Here is a 14,467-nt window from a genome sequence, read left to right on the forward strand (position 1 = left end):
GTGACGCATGTCTTGCTCTCTTTCTCTCTCTTGATACCTGTTTTGCAATCTCTCTCTCTCTCTCTCTCCGTCCCTTCCTCTTTATCCCCTTTTCCCGCTCTCTTCCTCTGCCCCAGTTTGACAGGGAGCACTTCAACGAGGTGTTTGTGGATCTCAAGTGGTTTGAGAGTAAGGTGGGCAACAAGTACCTGAACGAGGCCGCGGGACTGGCAGCAGAGGAGGCTCACAGCAAGGACGCCAGGAGGAAAGACCCGGTGAGACATGCGCCTGCAATGCACACGCAGAGATCCTTCAAATACAGATGCGTGTCTTGAAATCCATATTCAATGTCTGTGTGTGTGTGCAGGACTCTCTGCGTCTAACTACTCTGGATGGCGGGAAGGACCGAGTCCCTGGTCGCGGTTTTGAGGAGGATGGTGAAGAAGAGGACATGTTTGAGGCAGAGTTCAGACAGTACAAACGCACCTACTACATGACCAAGATGGGAGTGGAGGTGGTCTCGGAGTTAGTATACCTCACCAGTGTCTCCCCCAAAATACTCAAAATATTTTCCCACAACCTCGAACGATCCTGAAATGCTCTTAGAAAAGTTTGTTTCCCCAAACGGAGCTGAACTTGTATGATTTTTCTAGTTAATAACAAAGACAATGGCATTGTAGAGCACGGCGCTCGTTTAAACTTTTGTTTGTATTGTTTTCAGTGAGTTTCTAGCAAATCAGGCGTTGTGCTATGTGGAGGGAATCCAGTGGATCCTGCATTACTACTACCATGGAGTCCAGTCCTGGAGCTGGTGAGTCTGTCTGTCTCTCTCTGTCTGTCCCTATGTTTGTCTCCATGTCCCTCTGTCTTTCTGTGCACGCGTGTACTAAAACCTCCCTCTGTCCTAGGTATTACCCTCACCACTACGCCCCGTTCCTGTCAGATGTGAGGAACATAGCCCATCTGAAGTTGACCTTTGACATGGGCAAGCCTTTCATGCCCTTCCAGCAACTACTGGGAGTCCTGCCCGCTGCCAGCAAAGACCTGCTTCCCCAGAGCTACAGGGTAACGCACACATACAGACCTGCTTCCCCAGAGCTACAGGGTAACGCACACATACAGACCTGCTTCCTCAGAGCTACAGGGTAACGCACACATACAGACCTGCTTCCCCAGAGCTACAGGGTAACGCACACATACAGACCTGCTTCCCCAGAGCTACAGGGTAACGCACACATACAGACCTGCTTCCCCAAAGCTACAGGGTAACGCACACATACAGACCTGCTTCCCCAGAGCTACAGGGTAACGCACACATACAGACCTGCTTCCCCAGAGCTACAGGGTAACGCACACATACAGACCTGCTTCCCCAGAGCTACAGGGTAATGCACACATACAGACCTGCTTCCCCAGAGCTACAGGGTAATGCACACATACAGACCTGCTTCCCCAGAGCTACAGGGTAACGCACACATACAGACCTGCTTCCCCAGAGCTACAGGGTAATGCACACATGCAGACCTGCTTCCCCAGAGCTACAGGGTAATGCACACATACAGACCTGCTTCCACAGAGCTACAGGGTAACAGACCTGCTTCCCCAAAGCTAGCTACAGACCTGCTTCCCCAGAGCTACAGGGTAACGCACACATACAGACCTGCTTCCCCAGAGCTACAGGGTAACGCACACATACAGACCTGCTTCCCCAGAGCTACAGGGTAATGCACACATACAGACCTGCTTCCCCAGAGCTACATGGGTACAGACCTGCTTCCCCAGAGCTACAGGGTAACATACAGACCTGCTTCCCCAGAGCTACAGGGTAATGCACACATACAGTCCTGCTTCCCCAGAGCTACATGGTAATGCACACATGCAGACCTGCTTCCCCAGAGCTACAGGGTAACGCACACATACAGACCTGCTTCCCAGAGCTACAGGGTAATGCACACATACAGACCTGCTTCCCCAGAGCTACAGGGTAATGCACACATACAGACCTGCTTCCCAGAGCTACAGGGTAATGCACACATACAGACCTTCTTCCCCAGAGCTACAGGGTAATGCACACATACAGACCTGCTTCCCCAGAGCTACAGGGTAACGCACACATACAGACCTGCTTCCCCAGAGCTACAGGGTAATGCACACATACAGTCCTGCTTCCCCAGAGCTACATGGTAATGCACACATGCAGACCTACTTCCCCAGAGCTACAGGGTAATGCACACATACAGTCCTGCTTCCCCAGAGCTACAGGGTAACGCACACATGCAGACCTGCTTAGCAGCATTGTGGCGACCTATGACATGTACACTTTCTTATAACACACCCGCATTCCGAGACCTCCGTTTTGTTCTGTCCACAGCACCTGATGACATCAGAGAATTCTAGCATCATTGAGTATTACCCTCTGGACTTCAAGACGGACCTCAACGGGAAACAGCAGGAGTGGGAGGCTGTGGTGCTCATCCCCTTCATCGACGAGGTGCACACAGATGTCATTCGGTGACCTACTTCATCTCCGTGTGTCTTTTAAAAATTCTGACGTTACTTATTTATTTGCGTGTTTTCCTTTCCAGAGATGTTTGCTCGCTGCGATGGAGCCTTATAACGATCACATGACCAAGGCTGAGAAGGCCCGTAACCGCCACACCGAGTGTGCTGTGTACAGCTACCACGCTGAGCTAGACTACCCTTACACCTCCACCCTGCCTGACCTGTTCCCCAGCATCATGCACTGCCATGTCAGGTGAGACACACGCTGAACGTACGCACGCACGCACACACACACTGAACACACTACTTCCATGAGGCTAAGATACTGTAACGTGATTGGTGGTTTCCAGGGTGACATCGGTTCCCATGGACGCGTGGCACGTGTCGTTGAGCCACGTCGGCCGCAGCGACAACAGCAGCCAGCTCTACTTCCTCGGCTTCCCCACCCTGCAGCACATCAGACACAAGGTACAATAGACGGGCAGACAGACAATGAGACGGAGTGTGAATCGGGAACACGTGATCTGAGAGCAACACAAAACGTATAATAAAATGGAACACTATAATATCATGTGCTGTCTCTGTTCAAGAAACACGCTGACAGCGTTCTGCCACTACTCACACCCAACAGTCAGTCTTCACACAAGGCACAGGCGGCCAACAGTCCCAAGATGATTTGTCAATAAAGATGCTGCAAGCTCAAGATCTAGTTACGTAAACGGTCACTCAATAATCCAGGCCCTCGGAAGTGTGGCCGGAGAGGTATACAAGCTAGATCTGTTTTGAGGATTTTCTAAAGCTAGCCAGCTTCAGTTAGCTTCACGCTCCATGATGTTGCACGCGGCTAGTCGAACGATTAACTCTTTATTGAGACGAGGCTAGAACGTCAATCCGTTGGCGAGTCGGTGTCACATTTTCATTTTGCCCGAAAATCACAATGAAAGAGAAGTTACCCTGCAAATTAATCAGGCTATGTTGGGAAATGGGCTATTGTTTATGGTCTCCACTGTGTTTATCAATGTACGGGCCTTTTATACCCCCCTCCAAAACACTTTCAAATGAATCCCATTCGTTACTAAATGTGTAGAACGATATGGTCCGGAGAATGACGGAACGATGACGTACTCTTTGCAAGAGGGAGCCTAATTTGATTGGTCCTCGCCTCGCGGCCCAAACACTTCATTCAGAATAAATAGCCTGCCACAGAGCAGGTTAGCTCTGAAGGGTTCGTTGCCATAGAAATGTACCTGCCTAAAAAGGTGAGCCCAGGTCATGTCAACGGCTAAAAAGGTGAGCCCAGGTCATGTCAACGGCTAAAAAGGTGAGCCCAGGTCATGTCAACGGCTAAAAAGGTGAGCCCAGGTCATGTCAACGGCTAAAAAGGTGAGCCCAGGTCATGTCAACGGCTAAAAAGGTGAGCCCAGGTCACGTCAACAGCTATCTCGATTTGAACCACGAGAGTCGACCAACGTTTAGCTCGCTCTTCAATTTCACGCCGTAGTACAAACCCCCCTCTGAACTGAGGTCTCATTGAAACCAGGAGATTAGTTTTTTAAATTTTTTTAACGTGGCTCCATTTACACCCCCCAGTATTGACTGTGTATTGGCCGTCTTGGCATCGGAATACTTCTGTGTATGTTTCATATGTAGATTTGCTCCCCCCGTCTTTATAGTTCTATAAGAAGAAGCACGGAGTGGTGGTGTTCCAGCAGAGCAGCCGAGGAGAGAACATGATGCTGGAGATCACACGTAGCAAAGAGGAACCCGTGAGTGTAGATGCGTGCACACGGTCTTGTTTCTATGAAGAGCCGACGACTGTGTTGGGTCTATGTCTGGAGCAGAAACGGTAGATGTTGTTTCTTTCTCTCTCTCAGGTGTGTGGCGATGTGGCGGCCCTGGTCCTGGGTTGCTCTCTGTTTGTCAACTGGCCCCACCTAGAGGAGGCCAGGGTGACAGCGGTGTCTGACGGGGAGAGCAAGTAAGAATCACGCTGAGTTCTACTCGTGCCTAAAATAGATGGCAGTATTATACCTGGACCGTCACTCAAAACCCTTTATGCCTCTGGCTCTGCCGTTCATTCACTTCTCTTTCGACCGTTACTTTGAAGAACACCGAGTCGTTGATATTCATCGGTCTACCTCAAACACTCCTTTCCCTTATTTCTTCTACATCACACCCCTCCCGCTCAGGTTCTTCCTGGAGGAGCCGGCGGGAGTGCAGAAGCTGTATGACCGGGACTCACCCCCCCCCACCAAGGTCACCTACCTCAGTGACAAGGAGCAGAAGGACTGGGTGAAGGATGTCCAGGGCATCACTGAGCAGTAAGGATCAGTTTGTTAAAAACCTACGTTTTGTTATCAAAGGGTAAGATTTATTTAACCAAGATGTCCCATTATGGTCAGAGCTGATAAGACCACTTGGCCATGGGGGACTTTGGCAGACCTCTCTCCTCCTTACCTAAATACATCTCAATCTCTTCTCCTCTCAGTTTCAGTAAGCGCAAGGGCATCGTGGTGAATGAGACGGCGGTGGTGTTGTATGCCCAGCTGCTGACAGGCAGGAAGTATGTACCTGGGCAGAGCGGACAGGTGCACCTGGAGAAACAGTGGTCCAAGCAGATAATGCCCTTCGCCTACCAGACCATTGTCAAGGTAGGCACACGCATACAGAGATGTACAAAGGAAGACACACATACTACACACGCATACCTCACATTCCTCTCTCTCTCCTCCTTCGCTCGCTCTCTTCTCTCCTCCTGCGCTCTCTCCTCCTGCGCTCTCTCCTCCTGCGCTCTCTCCTCCTGCGCTCTGTCTCTCTGTCTCTCTCAGGATATCAAGGCCTTTGACTCGTCGTCGACTCGCTTCCAGACCCTGGAGGAGCTGTTTCCCCCGACGACCACAGTGTTCATGGTGGGGAACCCCTACTACGGAGCCATGGGAGAGGTCTGTACCGCTTCCGGTCTCTACTTCCTGTTTGAGCCTTACACACTTCCTTACTGGCTTGGAATCATCAGTAATGGGGACTCTTGAAGAGTACTGGTACACTTGCTGCTGAAGAGTACTGGTTTAGGCTTGCTGCTTTTTGTGACCTTGAATTTGAATATCTAGTCTTGCAAATAAATATTTGTCAAAACAAAACGTAAAATGTATGCACTTTTAGATGTGATATCGAGAAATAATATTTAATGTGATTTATTGGACATTTTTGGGGGGCTTAATCTTTTGAATTGCATATCTTTGCCTTTTCAATAACATGATTTGCTCTTGGACACAAAGGTGCAGGAGTCTAGTGACGTCATCGAAGAGGGACGAGTGTGGGTAGTGTTCACGGTGCCCTGTGAACCACCGATGGAAGCCTTAATACAGAACCAGCATGTAAGTCAATCTCAAAACGACACATCTCTCACACTCCTCCTCGCCCTGCCACACCACATGACCAAACGTGTGCGCCGTTGCTAAGCGTACTCCCTCCCTTCCCTGGTAGAAATACTGTGTGAAGTACAGTCCCGGCTACGTTCTGGCCTCTCGCCTCGGCATCACCAGCTACCTCGTCTCCAGATTCTCCGGCAGCATCTTCGTCGGCAGAGGATCCAAGAAGAAGTGAGTGAACACCTCTCAAATGGACGTCTATTTCCCATTTAGTGTACTACTTTTGACCAGAGCCGTGTAGGTTGAATAAACCATGTGACGCGCTCTCCCTCTCTCAGTCCCCATGGGGAGCAGAAGGCTAACGTGGGTCTGAACCTGAAGTTCAATAAGAAGAATGAGGAGGTGCCAGGTTACACCAAGCGAACTGAGAAGGAGTGGCTCTACTCTGACGCTGTGGAGGAGCTGATGTCTGAGTACCTGGATAGGTGTGTGTGTGTGTCCTTGTGTGTTTTTCTCTGCATTTATGAAACTGTGTTGTCTGTATGTGTGAAACTGCGAACGTGTGCATGTGTTCATATTTGTGTGTGTGTGTAACCTGTAACCTCCTCCTGTAGGTTCTCCGAAGTGTTTGGCCTGGTGTCCAGGAACAGTCACGACGACGTCTTCTACGAGGACGACATCTGGCCTGCGGAGTACGAGAACGGGTAACATTCATGCACTCACATTTAAGATTTGCACTTGACAATCATAATTTACATTCATACACTCATAACAGTTAAACCTGTATGCTTGTAACAGTTACTCAAGTTCAGTTGAGTCTCGAAGGCCCAGTGCAGTCACAATGACTTATTTTTTTCCTGTCTGACCACTCCGACTGTCCTACCAAAATACTTGCTTGAGAAATGTTTGTTTCTTTTTGACCATTTAAAAAAAAAAATGGAAATCTATTAGCATAATGTACTGAAATGTTACCTAGAAATGGTTTGATATTGAGATGAAAACGGCTGCATTGGGCCTTTAAACGCTCATGTAAAACACTTGGAGGACGTTTTAATATATGTAACAAGGCAGAGGTAGATCATAACAGTTGTAGGAATACTGAAGATGGTGGTGATGGTAGTTGTGATGGGGATGGTTTTACGGGCAGCACGGAGAAGGTGAAGGAGATCACTTCCTGGTTGAAGACCCACCCAGTCGCCGACGTCGCCCGCACGTCATGTGACCTGCAGATCCTGGACAAGGCCATCGTGGAGCGGATCGAGGAGGAGGTGGTGAAGGCTAAGGTAACTCGGTGGGGGGGGGGGGTCGGTCATCAAGTCAATCATTTAGCTGTTCTTTAAAAAAAAAATGTAAATATTTTATTTTTGCATTTTCCAATTAAGAACATTCAAAACAAAAGTGAAAAGATATTAGACAACGATAGGACAAAGTGACAGTAACAGAGGAACGTAACAAAAATAAATTACAATTATAGTTATATAAACAAACATACAATAATAAAAAATAAAAAAATATTTAAAAAATAACGAGACATTGGATCACCTGCCGTAGGCTACATATTATACATTACGTGTGAAACATTAGGTGAGGATTATATATAGATTCAATCAATGAGATGTGGGGGGAGATTCTCCATATAGTCAATAAAAGGTTGCCAAATTCTGTAAAATGTCTTTAACTTATTCCTCAAGCAGTAAGTGATTTTCTCCAAAGGGATACAACTATTAACTTCCGAAAGCCACATTGCAACTGGCAGGGAGGAATCCAATTTTTCCATTTTCTTGGCAATCGCTAGCAATATTTCTGTTAGCTTTATAGTATGGCTTTGCCTAAGATTGGTGTTAGTAAAGTTACCCAGTAGACAGACCTCCGGGTCTAAAGGAAATGCAACCCCGTGAATTGAGGATATGGTATCGCATACCCCCTGCCAGAAACCGTGTAGTTTTGAACACTGCCAAGTGGAATGGAGGAATGTTCCTTCATCTGAGCCACACCTAAAACATAGGGAGGAGATATCTGGGTTGAACTTGTGCAGTCTAGATGGGGTGATATAGAGCTGATGGAGGAAATTAAACTGGATCAGTCTGTATCTGGAGTTCAATGTGGATGTAACCCCATCCCTGCACAGGTCACTCCATTAGATCCTCATCAAGATAAATACCCAGATCTTTCTCCCATCTAAGTCGGGGTTTATCTAGCCCAGGCAGTGTTAGTCCTGACATAAGAGCATTGTAAACACGGGAAATGGTCTTGAACAGTGGTTGGTCTGCGTGGCAGAGTTGTTCAATAGGTGACATCTTAGGTAGGTTCCATTGTCCCTTGAGAGTCACCCTAATAAAGTTTCGTAGTTGTAGGTAGCTAAAGAAGTCCCTGTTAGGCAAGTGGTATTTCTGTTTCAGCTGATCAAAAGACATAAGAACTCCCTCCTCGTAACAATGTTCCAGAAGAGTGATCCCCTTATCAGACCATATTCTGGAAAAACATAGGGATCAATCTATTGTTCCATAAAGGGGTTTTAGGGGAAAGCAATCCCCCTCGTCCAACAGCTCATGCAGTTTGCACCATGCCAGGACAGAATATATGATTAAAGGGTTGTCTGTGATGGTTTTTATAGATTTTCTGTCCCATTTGTAAAACAAATCTGCCCCAGTGTCATCATTTAGCTGTTCTGTCCGTCAATCATCTCTGTCGATCATTTATTTACTCCTACTCGCTTTCTTTTCTATCAGGAAATCCCCTCTAACCTCGTTTTTATGTCAATCAATAATATAGATGGATGCATATGCAGACTACTACTCAACAAGCCCTTCCTTTACTGTCAGTGACTATCTACTTTCCTTTTTTAATGTTCATGTAGTGACTCTTACCTCTGTCTGTTTCTCAGGTGAAGAAGAGCAGCGAGAAAGTACGTGTTACTGTGAAGCCACGTTTGCTCTTCAGGGTGAGTTCGTTACTTTCCGTTTTTTGTTGTTGCGTGTATTTTTCTAGAGAGTGAGTGAAAATGACATTGGCTCCAAACAGCGCAAGGGTTCAGAGTTCCAACAATTCCAACTCCACACCTCTCTAACCTGTGTGTGTGTGTGTGTGTGTGTGTCCCTCCCTCCAGCCCTTAGAGCAGCAGCACGGTGTGGTCCCTGACCCGGATGCAGAGTACCACCTGTTTGACCGAGTGGTCAACGTCAGAGAGAGCTTCTCTGTCCCCCTCGGCCTCAGGGGAACCGTCATCGGCATCAAGGCAGGTGAGTGGTCGCACACGCACCCAAACGTACACTTGGAAAGTATTCAGACCCCTTGACTTTTTCCACATTTTGTTATGTTACAGCCTTATTCTAAAATGGATTAAATTATCCCCCCCCTGATTATTCTACACACAATACCCCATGATGACAGCGAAAATATTTTATTTTTTAAATGTTTGCTAATTTATTACAAATGTTAAAAAAGCTACCTTATTAAAAGTATGAGGTCACTTAGAAATGTCATTGTTTTTGAATGAAAAGCATTGAGCAAGAGGACAAGTACATTAGTGTCTAGTTTGAGAAACAGACGCCTCACAAGTCCTTAACTGGCAGCTTCATTAAGTAGTACCCGCAAAGCACCAGTCTCAACGGCAACAGTGAAGAAGCGACCCCGGGATGCTGGCCTTCTAGGCAGAGTTGCAAAGAAAAAGCCATATCTCAGACTAGCCAATAAAAAGAAAAGATTAAGATGGGAAAAATAACAGACACTGGACAGAGGAACACTTAGAAGGCCAGCATCCTGGAGTCACCTCTTCACTGTTGACGTTGAGACTGGTGTTTTGTGGGTACTATTTAATGAAGCTGCCAGTTGAGGACTTGAGGCGTCTGTTTCTCAAACTAGACACTCTCCTTAATGCAACCGCTATGTCAGATTTTTAAAAAACTTTACGGAAAAAGCAAACCATGCAATAATCTGAGACGGTGCTCAGAAGATATGTTAGAGTCAACAGAAACCATAAATCACATTTTAAATATTCCCTTACGCTTTGATGATCTTCATCAGCATGCACTCCCAGGAATCCAAGTTCCAGAATAAATGTTTGATTTGTTCGAAAATGTCCATTATTTATGTCCAGGTAGGTACTTATGTTAGAGCGTTAGGTACACATATCCAAACGCTTGTGCAGGTCCAGCATGACTTCAGACAAAAAGTTATATTACAGGTCGAAGAAACATTTCAAACTAAGTACAGAATCAATCATTAGGATGTTTTTAACATATCGTTTCAATAAAGTTCCAACCGGAGTATTCCTTTGTCTTGATGAGCAACGGAACGCAAGTGGATACCATGAGGAATGTGCGTGATCAGAAAATGGCTGACTGCCAGACACCTGACTGATTCTGCTATCATTCACTCCCCCAACATCATAGAAGTCTCATTATAATTTCTATTGATGGTTGACATCTAGTGGAACCCCTAGGCAGTGCAACATCATTAATATCTCAAGGGGATCTCATTGGGGACTCTGGTGAATACAGACAAAGCTCAGATTTCTGACTTCCTGTTTTGATTTCAACTCAGGATTTTGCCTGCCAATATGAGTTCTGTTATACTCACAGACATCATTCAAACATTTTTAGAAACTTTAGTGTTTTCTATCCAATACTACTAATAAAATGCATATATTAGAAACTGAGACTGAGGAGCAGGCCGTTTTACTTTAGGCACCTTATTCATCCAAGCTACTCAATACTGCCCCCCAGCCATAAAAAGTTAACACACACACAGAGGAGACCTTACAGCTTATCACAGCATCACTTATTAACCCTTTAAAGGGTTTAAGGCCGTAGTTTAACCCTCTTCATTCCACCCCTTTGAGGCCATCTGGCCTCAACGAAAGCAAAGCAACTCAAGCATAGTAATTATAATAATCACCCATAAACGGTGCATTAGATTGCAAGCAAATCCTCAGGAGATTGAGGATAGAAATACGGGTCTGAGGGATGAGGAACATAAAGCATAAACATGCCTGGCATAGCCATTTGCCAGCTGCACAGAATGCACAAATGAAAATCAGCAGAACAAGCACAGGGGCCAATAATGGGACTAAAATGGAAAACAACTTAAATCCAAACTGGCCTAGTTTATCTTTCAACCACCCAAACGGGAACCAGGATTCTTCTCCTGTGGGGGTGTAGGTGTCAGCCAACTGTGTTAATTATTTCAAAATCTCTGTCGTATCAGAGTCAGGGAGAAACCTAACACATTCTGTGGGGGTAATAGAATTTAGGGCCCTTCAATAACCCCCTCTTTATTTAGGATGTAGTCTAATGCCAGGCTACGCCTGGGCTGTAACAGCTTCAAGATTTTGAACAACCGAGGTGTTGGCCTGTAGATCCAATGCTGGAGGTGTGAGCTCCAGTGTCTATTAAAAATGGTACCTCTTGATCGTTGACCTTCCGAGTAATGATTGGTTCTTTGGTACCATCCGGAAAAATGTACTGGTGACACTGGAAAAGGGGGTCAGGTCATCCCTATTGTTGATTATTCTGCAGTGGGAACCACACCTGGTTTGTCACAGGAGACTGTTGGGGCCATCCATTTTAAAACCGGTTTTAACACACACGGAGGTCTCCTGAAGAGGAGACCTTACAGTTTATCGTAACAATTTATTAACCCTTTAAAAAGTATAAGGCCTTGGTTTAAGCCTCTTCAGCCTGCTTGGAGTTTGCCAAAAGGCACCTAATGGACTCCCAGACCATGATAAACAAGATTCACTGGTCTGATGAAACCAAGATTGATCTCTTTGGCCTGAAAGCCAAGTGTCACTTCTGGAGGAAACCTGGCACCATCCCTATGGTGAAGCATGGTGACGGCAGTAGTATGCTGTGAGGATTTTTTTCAGGGGCTGGGAGACTAGTCAGGATCGAAGGAAAGATGAACGGAGCAAAGTACAGAGATGCATGATGAAAACCTGCTCCAGATCACTCAGGACCTCAGACTGGGTTGACGTTTCACCTTCCAACAGGACAACGACCCAATCAGTCAAGACAGCACAGGAGTGGCTTCGGGACAAGTCTCTAAATGTCCTTGAGTGGCTCACATTTTTGGAGAGACCTGAAAATAGCTGTGCAGTGACACTCCCCATCCAACCTAACAGAGCTTGAGAGGATCTGCAGAGAAGAATTGGAGAAGCTCCCCAAATACAGGTGTGCCAAGCTTGTAGCATCATACTTAAGGATGTAATCGCTGCCAAAGGCACTTCAACAAAGTACTGAGTAAAGGGTCTGAATAGTTATGTCAATGTTATTTTAAGTTTTATTACATTTTCAAAACATTCTGAACCTGTTTTTGCTTTGTCATTATGGGGTATTATGTGTAGATTGATGAGGAGGGGGGGGGGGGGGCAATGGAATCCATATTAGAATAGGGCTGTAACAAAATGTGGAAAAAGTCAAGGGGTGGAAGACTTTCCGAATGCACTGTGTAACACACATGCGGTCAGCCTCTCATCTTTGGACCGTCTCTAAACTGATGTTTAACCTCTCTCCCGTGGCAGCTGATCGGGAGGCCGAGGTGTTGTATGAGGTTGTTTTCGATGAAGAGTTTGCTGGTGGACTTACGATCAGGTACAGCCTCGTGTCTTGTGTTTTCATATAGGCCTATGTCAAGTGTTTCAAGCCTCGATCAATCGCATGTTTCCTATTACATCGTTTACTTATTTTTTACGTTAAGCACCGGAGTTTTTGTGACGGGCTATTGTGTGGTTGTGACCCTGTATCTGGGTGACTGTCGCCCACCTGACTCTGGTGTGTTTCCTACTCTAGGTGTGCGGCGGGCCGTGGCTACAGGCTGCCTCCCTGTGCCTTAATCAACCTGAGCCACGGGGGCCGTGTAGAGCAGGGCTTCCATAAACTGACCGCCGTCGTCAAGCCCCAGCCCGCCTCCTCCCACCAGCACAACAAAGGACAGCTGGTCGGGCTGAACCACTCACCGCGATCACCCTTCATATCCACACAGGTTGGGACTGGAGTAGAGCATGTCCTCATAAAACAACTGGCCTAACCTCTCTGAGTAACCAGCATAGATCAAGATGAATAGCCTCTTAACTTTTTACCTCTGTTCCTCACATTTGCCTACCTTTTCTCTCTGTCCCTTCCTCTGTATGTCTTGATGTCAACCTTTCCCTCTCTCTCTTTCCCTCTGTCTCTCAGCAGCAGAACGGCAGACAGAACATTCTCAGGGCAGACACTCAGGGCAACAAAAACTCTGCACACAAAGCCAGCCAGAAACTGAAACCAAAGGTAAGCTCTTTCTGTGTCTCTCTCTCTCTTTCTGTGTCTCTCTCTCTCTTTCTGTGTCTCTCTCTCTCTCTTTCTGTGTCTCTCTCTCTCTTTCTGTGTCTCTCTCTCTCTTTCTGTGTCTCTCTCTCTCTCTTTCTGTGTCTCTCTCTCTCTCTTTCTGTGTCTCTCTCTCTCTCTTTCTGTGTCTCTCTCTCTCTCTTTCTGTGTCTCTCTCTCTCTCTTTCTGTGTCTCTCTCTCTCTCTTTCTGTGTCTCTCTCTCTCTCTTTCTGTGTCTCTCTCTTTCTGTGTCTCTCTCTTTCTGTGTCTCTCTCTTTCTGTGTCTCTCTCTTTCTGTGTCTCTCTCTTTCTGTGTCTCTCTCTCTCTCTCTTTCTCTCTCTCTCTCTTTCTGTGTCTCTCTCTCTCTCTCTTTCTGTGTCTCTCTCTCTCTCTGTGTCTCTCTCTCTCTCTCTTTCTGTGTCTCTCTCTCTCTCTCTTTTCTGTGTCTCTCTCTCTCTCTCTTTCTGTGTCTCTCTTCTCTCTCTTTCTGTGTCTCTCTCTCTCTCTCTTTCTGTGTCTCTCTCTCTCTCTCTTTCTGTGTCTCTCTCTCTCTCTCTTTCTGTGTCTCTCTCTCTCTCTCTTTCTGTGTCTCTCTCTTCTCTCTCTTTCTGTGTCTCTCTCTCTCTCTCTTTCTGTGTCTCTCTCTCTCTCTCTTTCTGTGTCTCTCTCTCTCTCTCTTTCTGTGTCTCTCTTCTCTGTGTCTCTCTCTCTCTCTCTTTCTGTGTCTCTCTCTCTCTCTCTTTCTGTGTCTCTCTCTCTCTCTCTTTCTGTGTCTCTCTCTCTCTCTCTTTCTGTGTCTCTCTCTCTCTCTCTTTCTGTGTCTCTCTCTCTCTCTTTTCTGTGTCTCTCTCTCTCTCTCTTTCTGTGTCTCTCTCTCTCTCTCTTTCTGTGTCGCTCTCTCTCTCTTTCTGTGTCGCGCTCTCTCTCTCTCTCTCTCGCTCTTTCTGTGTCGCGCTCTCTCTCGCTCTCTCTCTCTTTCTGTGTCGCGCTCTCTCTCTCGCTCTCTCTCTCTCTTTCTGTCGCTCTCTCTCTCTCTTTCTGTGTCTCTCTCTCTTTCTGTGTCTCTCTCTCTCTCTTTTTGTGTCGCTCTCTCGCTCTTTCTGTGTCGCGCTCTCTCTCTCTCTCTCTCGCTCTTTCTGTGTCGCTCTCTCTCGCTCTTTCTGTTTCGCTCTCTCTCGCTCTTTCTGTGTCGCTCTCTCTCTCTCTTTCTGTGTCGCTCTCTCTCTCTCTTTCTGTGTCGCTCTCTCTCTCTCTTTCTGTGTCGCTCTCTCTCTCTCTTTCTGTGTCGCTCTCTCTCTCTCTTTCTGTGTCGCTC

General features: G+C 46.6%; 1 protein-coding gene across 4 annotated transcripts in view; it reads left to right on the plus strand.

Moving 5' to 3' along the window:
* Positions 1-14,467, plus strand: part of LOC118402197 (5'-3' exoribonuclease 1-like) — a 28,176-nt gene that overhangs the window by 3,596 nt on the left and 10,113 nt on the right. For 3 of the 4 annotated variants that reach the window (XM_035800208.2, XM_035800209.2, XM_035800211.2), the window contains exons 10-31: positions 117-254; positions 347-504; positions 701-790; positions 888-1,044; positions 2,351-2,470; positions 2,565-2,734; positions 2,832-2,949; positions 4,155-4,247; positions 4,356-4,459; positions 4,671-4,802; positions 4,970-5,132; positions 5,310-5,423; positions 5,757-5,855; positions 5,965-6,080; positions 6,188-6,334; positions 6,464-6,553; positions 6,997-7,132; positions 8,734-8,790; positions 8,956-9,088; positions 12,370-12,439; positions 12,638-12,830; positions 13,025-13,114. In XM_035800208.2, coding sequence (XP_035656101.1) covers positions 117-254; positions 347-504; positions 701-790; positions 888-1,044; positions 2,351-2,470; positions 2,565-2,734; positions 2,832-2,949; positions 4,155-4,247; positions 4,356-4,459; positions 4,671-4,802; positions 4,970-5,132; positions 5,310-5,423; positions 5,757-5,855; positions 5,965-6,080; positions 6,188-6,334; positions 6,464-6,553; positions 6,997-7,132; positions 8,734-8,790; positions 8,956-9,088; positions 12,370-12,439; positions 12,638-12,830; positions 13,025-13,114 — 2,688 coding nt within the window. The remainder of the gene's footprint in view (positions 1-116; positions 255-346; positions 505-700; positions 791-887; positions 1,045-2,350; positions 2,471-2,564; positions 2,735-2,831; positions 2,950-4,154; positions 4,248-4,355; positions 4,460-4,670; positions 4,803-4,969; positions 5,133-5,309; positions 5,424-5,756; positions 5,856-5,964; positions 6,081-6,187; positions 6,335-6,463; positions 6,554-6,996; positions 7,133-8,733; positions 8,791-8,955; positions 9,089-12,369; positions 12,440-12,637; positions 12,831-13,024; positions 13,115-14,467) is intronic. The other variant, XM_035800210.2, reaches the window with a different exon arrangement.

This window comes from Oncorhynchus keta, chromosome 23 (genome assembly GCF_023373465.1).
Source record: "Oncorhynchus keta strain PuntledgeMale-10-30-2019 chromosome 23, Oket_V2, whole genome shotgun sequence".
NCBI classification, from domain to species: Eukaryota; Metazoa; Chordata; class Actinopteri; order Salmoniformes; family Salmonidae; genus Oncorhynchus; species Oncorhynchus keta.